General features: G+C 35.5%; 1 protein-coding gene across 3 annotated transcripts in view; it reads right to left on the bottom strand.

Moving 5' to 3' along the window:
* Positions 1-13,532, bottom strand: part of LOC115448981 (multiple C2 and transmembrane domain-containing protein) — a 51,859-nt gene that overhangs the window by 28,077 nt on the left and 10,250 nt on the right. The window contains exon 1 of one of the 3 annotated variants that reach the window (XM_030176626.1): positions 1,998-2,242. The exons of 1 other annotated variant lie outside the window; for it this stretch is intronic. Coding sequence is in view for 1 of the 2 variants with exons in the window: in XM_037444723.1 (XP_037300620.1) it covers positions 1,315-1,628 (314 nt within the window). In the remaining variant the exon portion in view is untranslated. Of the gene's footprint in view, positions 1-1,314; positions 1,847-1,997; positions 2,243-13,532 lie in introns of those variants that run through there. One more of the 3 variants, XM_037444723.1, reaches the window with a different exon arrangement.

Below are 13,532 nucleotides of genomic sequence, written 5' to 3'. Positions count from 1 at the left end.
AGTAACACAATGTCAAAATGACCTTGTATATTATATTTTTATTTTCACTTTTTCACGTCTATATTATGACATTATTTCGAAATAATCATTCTTTCCTATTTACTACTGGATGCGTTATTCAGTAATCAATATTAATTTATAAGCTGGGTTTGATATTTGTGACTAAGCTTCTATTTTTTTTATGAAATAATAAGTGGCATCATCTGACTCTTATTGTTCACAATATCTTATGAACATCCGTACAGTCAGAGATGTTGTGGGTAGAAAGGAATTTTGGGAATACATATTAAAATACTAACGAGCTGATTATAATTTAACTGATCCTGGTGAAGCACGCGTAGCGTATTCTAGATCTATAAGCTAAACAGCGGACATCCGTGTTAGGATTTATGTAGAAGTTTATCCCTACTAAGAAAAACCCGGCCACTTGCCCATTTCATTTAAATATATTTGTCAGTGGGGACTTTAGCCAACTTACATATCTTGGTGATTAACAGCCTTGTGACCTTAAAAAACGGTTTTCAGCTATGTCACCGTGTAAGGCTCTTCGTGTAAACGTCAAGCCCCACTAGTCTGATGCCACGGTTTTGATATTTAAAAAAAAATACTTAGCGTATAGTTACCTACAATGCCTGAGGAAATGGAACATGCTCATACAATATTTCTAGTAAATACAAAACAATTCCAATACTAATTAATATAGATATGATCATCAATAAATTAAAACTTATATTAGTTCCAAAAGTATGAATATTTTATTTAATACCTTCTCGCTACACTTGTTTTTCTCATGGAAAATTTCAAACTTGACTGCTATATGTGCATGTTTTTGCTAATGGAAAACCGAACTACAAGGCATAATTACGCACCATATCGGATGTTTACACTTTAAGAGGATGGTGTGATGCGAAAAGATAACTGTACACACAAAGTATGAAAATAATGGGATATTTGGCTTCTAGTTTCATCAAATGGCATATGACATTTAAAAAAATGTATGAGTACATAATCTTTATGAACATTAATTAATTATTAAGTTCATCTATTCCAAGGGGAATCTTTTAAATCAAAATAAGACTATGTACTTAAATAATGATTAGGTACTGCTTTCTGGCATATAGAAATGAATGTTTGACCTTTCAAGTTGTTTGCTGCATCATCTTAATACTTTATGACGTGTAGTTTAAAAGTTTAAACAATGGGCAAATCATTAAAGACAATATAAATATACCTACTGGAAAAATCCAAGGTGACAAAATATCCAAGAAAAACATCGGTTAATGAGTTTTTTTTTCGCGGTAATTATGTACTTACAGATTGTCATCTGACTTTGAGTGCACAGAAGAACTCATTTTGGCATCCGAAGGAAACTCTTTTGTAGGAACTTCACCATTCAAAGTATTTCCTGCATGGAGGTTTGTATGTTCGACAACTTGCGACAATGAGTCATCAGACGAAATTTCACCATTTAATGACAAAGTTACGCTATGCTCTGCGGGAAGCGATACAAACGGAACCATTTCAATATCTCCGTTTTGTTTGAGTAGAACTGACGGCGTAACCGGCGGTTTTTCATTGCGTTCCAATTGTGTTTTATTACGGAAAGATAATTTCTTAATTAATGACATCACTGATAATTTGTATTTTCGTAAAACTGATCTCTAACAACGGCTTAGCGAACCATACACACACAAATCAACAACATAACTCTTTAGTATTTTTGTTTTAAATCATTTTAAACGCACTGTACAATATTATCAACGTGTGTTTGAACGAAAAATCACAAAGAAAATTATAATTGATAAAAATTATAAGGCTGGGATGACCGGTCGAGTGACAACGGATCGTGATATACATTATACACAATAACAAAACAAAGGAGGGTTTCTCTCCGGATTGATGCCTAATGAACTGATTTCAACATTTCGACATTAAAGCATCATTAGCTGACCACAAATCGTTAGAAAATAATTTATAAAGTAATTTATTACACATACCTCTATTTCGTAAACAATAGAGACCGCCGCGACTGTCACAAATGAATCGCTGGTGAGAATTAAATGAAAATAATCCCAACCGCCGAACGCCCGAGGGAACCCCGCTTGACACCTTTCTGCAGACTCGTTCGTTCGTAAATAATTACACTATACTTATTACTGTTTCGATACGAATGAGTAATAGTACGATTTTTGTTTGATTAGAGTCTAAAACGGTCGCACACACAACGTGTACGTTGGTGGTCTGTTTGTGACAATGCAAATGAATGTACCATAGCGGGCATTACGCATAAATTACCATAAATGGTACGTCATCCAATATCAATATGTTAACTAACGACTGAAAAGTTAAGTTACGTCGCCTATTAAGAGTCAGCGAGTGACGCAACGGGGCGTACCCGATGTAGGTAGTGCTGGTTATGTGTTATAAAACAAATCCTACTAATATTATAAATGCGAAAGTTTGTGAGGATGGATGTATGTATATATGTTTGTTCCTCTTTCACGAAAAAAACTACTGAACGAATTTGGATGAAACTTTACAGTAATATTGGTTATACATCAAAATAACACATACTTAGGCTACAATTTATAATGATTTTAATTTGTAATTTGGTCATAATATAACGATACATATCAAGTATGTCGGAAAAAAATTGCTATCTTGGCGTACGCGTACTTAGGCAAAGATGATGTACCATAGGATTGTTAGCCTTGAATAGTTCTAAATAAAAGTCCGGGTCAGCATATACCTACCTTTTATGTGGAAGCCACTATTACCAAAATAGTGAGCCATTTCTATCTGCCTGCATGTTATCGACTTTTTCAAAATCTACTGAACGGAATTTTTTAAAGTTCCGTATGGAAATATTTGACCCTTAGAAGGTTATAGGCTACTTTCTATCCCGGAAAACTCCTTCACGCGGTCGAAGCCGCAAGCAACAGCTAGTGATTTACAACTCAAAAATAATCTTAGGGTGGAATGCCAATTTGGACATTACTATGAATAACAATTATAATTAGTATTCATCTGAATTATAAATCTAGAGTAGATAAACTAACAATTAAAATGGAAAAATTAATAGTACAAAATATTTCTTTACACACAAACTGTTATTTAAATTTTGTGAAAAGAAAAAAAATACTTTTCATTGAATCAATCATTGTTTTATACTATGTAGAGAGAAAAACTTGTTGCCATAATTTTTATATTTTTACTATTATTTTTCTCAGTAAATCCTATAATCTGATACTCATTAATATCTGTAACAAATTAATTTATTATAACTTATCTATACTATTATAAAAAAACTGAAGAGTTTGTTTGTTTGGATGCGTTTATCTCAGGAAATACGGGTACGAATTGAAAAATTATTCAGCTCATTTATCGGGAAAGGCTATAAGCTATATAACATCACGCTATGACCAATAGGAACGGAGCAATAATGAAAAATGTGGCAAAATAGTGAAAAAAAATATTATAAATCAAAGGCCCCCATCACGCCGCATCTGTCTGTCTATCTAAACAAGATAAATTAAAAACTACCCATCAGATTTTGATGAAATGTTATACGGAGATAGTTAGAGACACAATTAAGGACGTAGGCTGATTTCTATTTCGGGTAAATATATAGCGGAATCAATATTTCATAACTTATTTTGATAAGATCTTTTTAATAATGAATAAAAACGCATATCGAGCCTATCTACAATAATGGTGGGGCGCCTTGTGTATTGTCCGTTAGTACTACCTATAAAAAAGCTAGTCAACCGTGCCACGAATTATTTGGACTGTAGTAATTTGTGTTACCTATTTCAAAGAACATTTAAGTACGTATACGTGTGCGAATGTAATTAAATTAACTTCTTTATTATTCAGATTTTTCTATGAAAATAAAAACTCTTAATTGATATTTAAATTGGTTAAACGTAGTCTAATAAAAATGTTAATATATTTATTTATGACGGTAGAATGATTATGATCGGTATATCTTTAAACACCGTATGCAATATGCATACCATCACCCACCATGGTGGCATCCATTGTCGATAGTCGGAGGACCTGGTGTGCGGTGGCTCACGTCTGCGAGCTGGTCTTACAGAATGAGAGTGCCGAAAGGGATCAAGAATGCGTCGACGCCTCCCAACGCCAGAGATGTAGGAGGCTCCGCTGGACAAATGACTCTACTCTCGTCTTGTGGTCAGGGGGCGTATCCTCTGTCTCTCGTAAGAAGCGACTTATCGGGTCCATAGGGTAGTAGCAAGCGACCGGCAGCTGCTGTCTGCCGATAGAACTTTGTACAATGTATACTACCCGTCCACTGTGCTACTCCCGGAATAGACGGTTGTGAGGGTGGCCTGATGGTACCGTTAACGCCAAGTGCGTCTTGCAAATTTCCAAGTCCCTCTCCCCCCGTCTAACCCCACAAAAGAAAATGGGCTGCGCTTAGCGGCGCGTAGATAGCCAACACGGAGTTAAGTTGATATTGTCATGCATCGGGTGATAGGTATATAGTGCTACAGACTCAACCCAGCAGCCACCCCTTGTTTAACATCTGCGCAAGTGGCTCAACGCTGGGTCATAAGACCGGCGAACCCAACATAACAGTTCAGTCGTCCCCCTTAAGGCTGAGGGTTAGTTATAAAGTGTACTTTCTCCGAGAAATAAAAAATAAGATTTACAGACGTTCCCGCCCTCACATCCACTACTACAAGTCCTGTAAGCCAGGATCAGCAGAATAAAAACAAGGTTTACTATGGTCTGAATAGAATCATTTCCATGTATACTTATAGTATTATACTTTGGCGAGATTGTTATGACCAAACTTACCTGCTGAGTTGCATCTGAGTATATATATACCACCACATAGCCCTTTCAACCAAGTATTTTTATACTCGCGTTTCCATTGTTATTACTATAAGATGTGTAATGAGAGGTTATCTAGTGGTAACGTATAGTGCGGTTAAGATGTGAAATCAGGTCAACTAATTATAATTTGTGGTTGTGTACAAGAAAAAGGAGCTCATGATATCCCCTTAACGCAATATATTCTATACAGAACTAAGCTCAGTAAGAAAATTAATTTTAATTTCCTGGGAAAGAGGGAGGGGGTTCCGTGGCCCAAAGAAAAAAGCACACTACCATATCTACTACTTTAGGTAGATATCTGTGTCCTTCAATCATAATTCACATTTTATAATTTATGAATTCTACGTATGCCGAACAATATTTAATTATATACATACCTATGCAAAGCAATGGGTTACGTGTGATTTTCACGGGCTAGTTGTCCTCTTCCTGGCTATGGTTTATGTCTTCTGTCCATTTTTGCGAGGTTGAAGCCATAAGCCTTAGCAGATATACTTATATCATGTTTTAATATTATTATTACCGCGATTGCTCTGACATATGTTTGTATCATATATTGGACAGAGATAATATTTAACTGATGTTAAAAATGTTGCTTTTATTAAGTATATCTTGGCATCTAATAAATAAGTCATTAAAAAAATCACATGTACCCAACCTTAATTACGATTGCTAATATTTGTATCGTTAAAAATATTATAATAGATATTTATCTAACGTATCTATTTGCGGAATCATTTTTTTTATAATATAACGTTTAAAAGTCATCTAAGCTAATGGCAGAAAGGAAATAAAATATTTTATAATAATTTAAACTGTATTCATAGACATCAAGAGAGATTAAATAGAGATAATGAGTCTTATCACTGAGCATCTCTCAAAATTTCGGCAATCGCTCGCATTCAATTGCATAGAAAATACTTCTTAATACCTACTTATTTAAATAATGTATTTTTAATTAATGTTTTTTACATTGATTGGGGAAAATAATAATAGTTATATTTAGACTCATTGGGACTACAAAATTGTAATGAATATAATATACTTAGTTACTACTTATAGGTAATTTACATATATGTATAATATTTAATAAGAAATCCGTACCTATACTGGAGGAAGTGAAAACTAAATGAATTATTTTGTTACATCAAGTTCCTTTCAGGAGACATAAATTTATTTATGTACTTATTTGTTAAGAATTAAAAAGTTTATAAGTTAAGTATTTATTTTAACCTGATTTGTAATCAACGAAATAGTGTAATTTGTTTTTGGTAATAAACTAAGTACATCATTATTATTTGGATAACGCGCGTCTGGTTATGTTTTTCCCGGAATCCTATTAATTTAATTTCTTGACAAAGCGTAACGTCCGAGTTTTCATAGTACCTACCGGGGCAACTCAGACGAACTTTATACTCTTTAAACAACAATAAAACATTACAAAATACTTAGAAATTATTAGCACTTAAACAGGAAGTTAAAATGTTGTATGTACAAGTGTTGTGTTTTATGTTTTTGTTAAAGGTTATTATTCTAAACTAGACGTCATCATCACGAAGTTAGGTTAAGTCTATATCTAGTTATATTTAAAGTTTCCAAACTTGCAGTGTTCCTATTGTGAAAATTAGAAAATTATCTAGCTTCGTGGATGCCGCTCCAATTATCCTGATTCCTGAGGCAACTGTAATTGGAACAGGTTGTGTCGCTGCAATTATTATAATTTTTTTCTTGTTGTTGTAGTTGTATTTTTGTACCTGTTGTATCTTAGCTATCTACCTACACGGCATCATAAATAAGCGTCAATAATTAAGACTAGCGGGTGCCGGTATTTACCTGTGCTGTAAATTTTTGTATGTACCCTGGTATTTCTAGACGTACATACATAAGGTCAGTCGGGGGAAGTGCGCCATAAAATTTTCATAGCTGGATTCAATGCAAAATAATTTCTTTTTGTGCTGACTTAAGAATGTAATTTTTTAATTTAAAAAATTTGGTATTTTGTGATAACAACCTATAGCCATTAAAAAGCGGCGATAGCCTAGTTGGTTGTGAAACGGTCTGCCCAGACGAATGTCCGCAGGTTCAAATACCAAGGGCACACACCTCTGATTTTTCTAAAAAATCATGTGTGTATTCTTTGTGAATTATCGCTCGCTTTAACGGTGAAGGAAAACATTGTGAGGAAACCTGCATACCTGAGAAGTTCTCTATAGGAATTTCGAGGGTGTGTGAAGTCTACCAATCCGCACTAGGCCAGCGTGGTGGACTAAGGCCTAATCCCTCTCAGTAGTAGAGGAGGCCCGTGCTCAGCAGTGGGCAAGTATATAATACAGGGCTGATATTATTATATAACCTATAGCCATTCAAGGAAATCGGACCATAAATTAATAATATTTTGCTCAAAGTAAAAAAAAAACAGTAGTAGGCGCACTTGCCTCCGGAAATGCGGTAAGTGCGCCTGTGTAAAAATAACGCCAATATGAAATATTATAAAGAAAACACTCATTTTAGTCCATAGAGAAATAAGTTTTACCCCCATTGCTCTTGGATAGTTTTTAATCACTCAATATTATAACGAACTATGGCTGTCAAAACAAATTCGGGGTAAGTGCGCCATATATTTGTAAATCAGGGCTTCAAAACATTTTATAATTTCTTTTGCTATATTTAGGTATTAATGTTAGAGTTTTGTGTGCGGATATGTTGGAATAAAAAAATGGCAGCCCTAATACGAAATCCATTTTAATTCTAAAAACTAAAAAAACATACAAAAATCTAGGAATTAACGATTTTGAATGCGTCATAACTCAATTACTTAGAATTTGGCCTTATGACATTCGATATGTTTTAGCTGCATTATATCCAAATAACGTGCCTGATCGAACATTTGCAACCTCTTCACGTAAAGTTGATCTAGACCAAGGTATTTCAGTTTTTCTTTTGTAAAATTGAACCATCTAAAACAACAAATATATGACTAATTAACTAATACGCCTTTTTATTTAAGTCGGCTCAAAACAAAATACTTTTAATACAAAAAATTATGCTGTTAAGTATAACATTTCATGTTCATGCTGTGATAGCCTATAATTAAAACAGCACTGCAGCAATTACTTACGGAATTGTTAAAAAAAAACGTTGTAAGGTGTACGTTTTGTTGGCTCAAATAAATAAATAAATTTTAATAATAATAATTCATATTAGTAAAACATATTCTCAAAAAAGGTTGGTTGTATATGGATCAGGGGCAAGTGCGCCATACGACTATTAACTGTGGCGCACTTGCCCTACTCGACAATTTTGAGGTACATTTAGTCTCATTGCTAAAAAATCCTTTATTTTAGTATATATAAATAAAATTCAGGCAGGAAGTAAAAATAAAAGATTTAAAATATGTATTCACCTTACTGGTTTACATAAATATGTTATATATCTTGAAATATTGCATGTTATCTTTCACGGGGTCATCTCTGTTTACAGGTCTAAATGACACTTAAAATAAAATGGCGAATAAATCGTATTAAAATGAACAGAGCCATTTATGTTTTTTAGTGGAACTATATTTCAGTTAGTAGCATAGACATAAGATTGCAGTAATTGTATAACATCAATAGTTTTACATTGAAATAAAACTAAAAACTATTTAACGGATTTTATCGCGGTTTTTTATATTATTATTTTCTCCCGACGTTTCGAAGACTTTGACTTTTTGTTCCGGTTGCACTACCATATGTGAGAGGAGTCACCGACAAGATTGGCTACATCCTGAAGCGTGCTTCAATAAAAACCTATTTCAGGCCGCCTAAGAAAATTAGCCAATTTTTACCACCTGTCAAGTGCCATCTACCTTTGCAAGAACCGGGTGTATACAAGATAGACTGCAACTGTGGCCTCTCTTATATAGGACAAACAAAAAGAAATATAGGGACCCGCATAAAAGAACATATAGCTGACGTGAAACACCGACGCTCTACGAAGTCTTACATTCGCGTAAACATAAGAAATCATTATCAATAGTTTTAGATTTTTTAGGGCAGGTGCACTTACCCTTCGGCGCACTTGCCCCCCCTGACCTTACGTATTTATTTGTACGTACAGTCACATATACCTAACTTGAAACCACTGAAGTTATACCTACATAAAATAGTAAAGTATCTTGATTTTAGAAGTTAAAGGGCAACAAGGTACGTAGATGGAAACAAATTCAGAAGAGCAAAGTTGGATAATATAGGTAACATTACTCAAACTTAACCACAACATTGAATTATACAAAACCCTGATTGGTACGTTACTATGACATATAAATAATTTTCTACAATGGTTTTGAAATTAAACTAATTGTCGGAATATATCGCGGTATTTTATATTTTAGTTTTCTCCCGACGTTTCGAAGACTTTGCAGCCTTCATGGCCACGGGGGGGACTAAGGTGTTGTTCATCCGTAAAGTCAAAGCTACAATATCTACCTACATTTTTTTTTAATTTTAGATGTTGGTGGACCTTCCGAAAAAAAATAAAAAAAATTGTAAAATGTAAGTAGATATTCTAACTTTGACTTTACGGATGAATAACACCTCAGTTCCCCCCGTGACCATGAAGGCTGCAAAGTCTTCGAAACGTCGGGAGAAAACTAAAATATAAAAAATCGCGATAGAATCCCAAAATTAGTTTAATTTCAATGTCTAACATTCGCGTAAACATAAGAAATCATTCTATAATGGTTATTATCCTAAACTGGTATTTCAGATTTACTCTGCATGCATTCAAGTGACATTGCGATAACTCAACATTCATGGTTGTAGGTACAATTATTAAGAGTTCGCAAAGGGTACTTGATGTTGTTTTTTCGTCAATATGAGGAAGAGGCTCGATTTAAAATCATTAAATGATTTTCCAAGAATTTTAATTAAAATTACTGGATTGCTTCCATAAGGAAGCATCTTTCCATATCTATACTATTATATAAAGCTGAAGAGTTTGTTTGTTTGTTTGTTTGTTTGAACGCGCTAATCTCAGGAACTACCGGTCCAAACTGAAAAATTCTTTTTGCGTTGGATAGCCCTTTGTTCGTGGAGTGCTATAGGCTATATATCATCACGCTATACCCAATAGGAGCGGGGCAGTAATGGCTAATCTCAGGAACTACCGGTCCAAACTGAAAAATTCTTTTGCGTTGGATAGCCCTTTGTTCGTGGAGTGCTATAGGCTATATATCATCACGCTATACCCAATAGGAGCGGGGCAGTAATGGCTAATCTCAGGAACTACCGGTCCAAACTGAAAAATTCTTTTTGCGTTGGATAGCCCTTTATTCGTGGAGTGCTATAGGCTATATATCATCACGCTATAGACCCAATAGGAGCGGAGCAGTAATGGCTAATCTCAGGAACTACCGGTTTCAACTGAAAAATTCGTTTTGTGTTGGATAGCCCTTTATTTGTGGACCGCTATATGCTATATATCATCACGCTATGACCAATAGGAGCGGAGCAGTAATGGCTAATCTCAGGAACTACCGGTCCAAACTGAAAAATTATTTTTGCGTTGGATAGCCCTTTGTTCGTGGAGAGCTATAGGCTATATATTATCACGCTATATTCAATAGGAGCGGAGCAGTAATGGCTAATCTCAGGAACTACCGATTCGAACTGAAAAAATATTTTTTGTGTTGAATAGTCCTTTGTTTGTGGAGTGCTCATAGTTATATATCTTAACGCTATGACCAATAGGAGCGGAGCAGTAATGGCTAATCTCAGGAACTACCGGTTTCAACTGAAAAATTCGTTTTGTGTTGGATAGCCCTTTATTTATGGACCGCTATAAGCTATATATCATCACGCTATGACCAATAGGAGCGGAGCAGTAATGGCTAATCTCAGGAACTACCGGTTTGAACTGAAAAAATCTTTTTGTGTTGGATAGCCCTTTGTTCCTGGAGTGCTATAGGCTATATATCATCATGCTATGACCAATAGGAGCGGAGCAGTAATGAAACATGTTGCAAAAACGGGGAAAATTATGAGTTTTGAGAGCTTCCGTTGCCTGCGCTGCGTAGACGGTTAAAGTTATGCAACAATGATGTATGACGGGATTGTTTCACTTAAAAAGTTCTAAATAATATAACAAAGTCCCCCGCTGCATCCGTCTGCCTTAACGTGTTAAACTCAAAAACTACCTAACGTATTAAGATGAAATTTGGTATGGAGACAGTTTGAGACCCTGGGAAGAACATAGGCTCCCGGGAAACTACTATTTTTATAACGGAAAACTTTAGCCTGAATAACTTTATAACGCGGGCGGAGCCGCGAGCAAAAGCTAGTCCATATATATAATAAAAGCACAACACGGATATAAATCCATGTGGTGCTTTTATTATGAAAGAAAGAAAGAAAGAAAGAAAGATGTATTTATGGATCTTTATCATAAACTACAGTTGTTTTAATAGTCATCATGTTTGCCTAACGGTCATGGTTAGAATATTGGTTCGCTACAACTACGCGCATACATAATAGTTGATGTCTAACCCTCTCCCTGTGATCGTCCTGAGCAGAGGTCCGTAACCCGTTAGTGGATTGTCCTCGGTATGGTCGCTTAATTCTCCAGGATTGCGAGCGCCTAAACTGCTCGCCCAAATGTCCGGTGTGGTTGTATAACAGACTAAAAAAAACTTAGTGTCATGTTTAAAAAAATGGCAAGGAATAAAACAAACCGCGACAGACCTCAATTGAAGGTCACAAACCACTAAAACGTCCATACGCACCGTATGAACAATATGTGAATAAATTTCTCGATTTTAACCCATTCGTATACAAAAGGAAATCCTACAACTTAATTATTATTTTACTCATTACCAAGCTGAGAACAATAATATGGTTAGTATGTGTAGGGCAAAGTTCAAATGATTTAGGTACAGAAAAATACAAAGAAGACATTGAAAATTCATTAAAACGAGGTCACCTCAAACAATATTTAACAGAATAAACTTGTGACCTTTTGTCTATTGCAGAGGTAAACAAAGACACTAATAAATTAGTAAGTACTTTATATCCAGACTTAGATTTGCATACAAAGAAACTATTAAGAAATCCGTATTTATCCCTCCCCAAACTCCTTCAAATTGACAATAACAATAATAATAATATCAGCCCTGTATTATATAGTTGCCCACTGCTGAGCACGGGCCTCCTCTATTACTGAGAGGGATTAGGCCTTAGTTCACCACGCTGGCATATTGCGGATTGGTAGACTTCACACACCTTTGAAATTCCTATAGAGAACTTCTCAGATGTGCAGGTTTCTTCACGATGTTTTCCTTTACCGTTAAAGCGAACTAACTATAAAGTCACAAAGAATACACACATGATTTTTTAGAAATGTCAGAGGTGTGTGCCCTTGGGACTTGAACCTGCGGACATTCGTCTTGGCAGTCCGTACCACACCCAACTAGGCTATCGCCGCTTCTCCATTCTTAAAATGGATGCAGATTGGAATTTCTTCGCAGGTAGAGATCGCACTTTAAATGTGCTGGAACTGCTCCGTGTTTAAACATCGACTTAAAATAATAGAATATCTTAGAAATAGAAATTCACCACACTCTTAAATAATGATTTTCCTAAGACTCACTGATTTTACTGTTAAAAAGTTATTAGATGTTAAGTTACCCCTACAAGCTCTAATTTTACAGACCCTATATTTTAGTTAAAGTATTATAATAAAGTATTCCTGGCTTGCCCATTTTGCGGCCTCTCGCGCAAAGATTGCGATAGGAAATTTATGGTAGGTACGTAGTGATTTCACCAGCTTTTAAAGTTGTGGAATGCAATAGGTTATTTTTATATAAATACAACAATCGTGAATATAAGTATTTTTTTTTGTAGAGTTGCCGTTGTTATCACCGGGAGTACCCTGCTAATGCGGTACAGGCGATCCCGCGGCTTAGCAACCACGGTAGTCCCTAGGTAGATTTAGTGGGCCCTACCGTTATCACCGAGGGTGCCAGCGGACGGTACACTGGCGACCCACAGCTAACCAGGAGGAAGAAGAGAGGGGATAGAGTGAAGGAAGAGAAGAGGAAGGAGAAGGTACCCTCTCAGGATAGTTGGTTGGAAGAGGGAGGGGAAATGATTGCGAACCCTTATGTTTGCCCCCATGCATGGGCATGCATTTCGTGTGGAGACCAAGCACACAAGAATTGCCTTGGGGGGAGGGGGGGGGTTGGTATATAGACATTTAAAGCCACTGAGTTTTCTTAGATTTACGAAAATTTTACGATTAAAGCCGAGATTTTTTTCACACAGACAAATCCACTAGGAAAATTTAGTTCTGATGACCATTATCGGTACCAGCTATCACCCACTTAGGTACTTATTAGAGAAGAGACAAGTAGGTTTGCGTTTATTCATTATTATTCCGCATAGGAACTTGCCACTAAAATTTCAAATATAGTAAATCAGACTACTAGTTTAAAGGCTTAAGGGTTGTATGGATTTTATGGCTTTCTTGGCTTTGTAAACGCTAATTCTCTATAGCAGTTTGGCCGATTAATTATCTATTAGGTTTGTGTAATTAAGCCTAACTCATACTATAAAGATCCAGCACATCTCAGTAGGCAGGTTATTACTATTTAAAATGCAAAAATATTAAAGGTCAATGGCTCGGTAGCTTGA

The sequence above is a fragment of the Manduca sexta genome, chromosome 28 (genome assembly GCF_014839805.1).
Source record: "Manduca sexta isolate Smith_Timp_Sample1 chromosome 28, JHU_Msex_v1.0, whole genome shotgun sequence".
Lineage (NCBI taxonomy): Eukaryota > Metazoa > Arthropoda > Insecta > Lepidoptera > Sphingidae > Manduca > Manduca sexta.
This window is presented reverse-complemented; position numbering and strand designations above follow the sequence as displayed.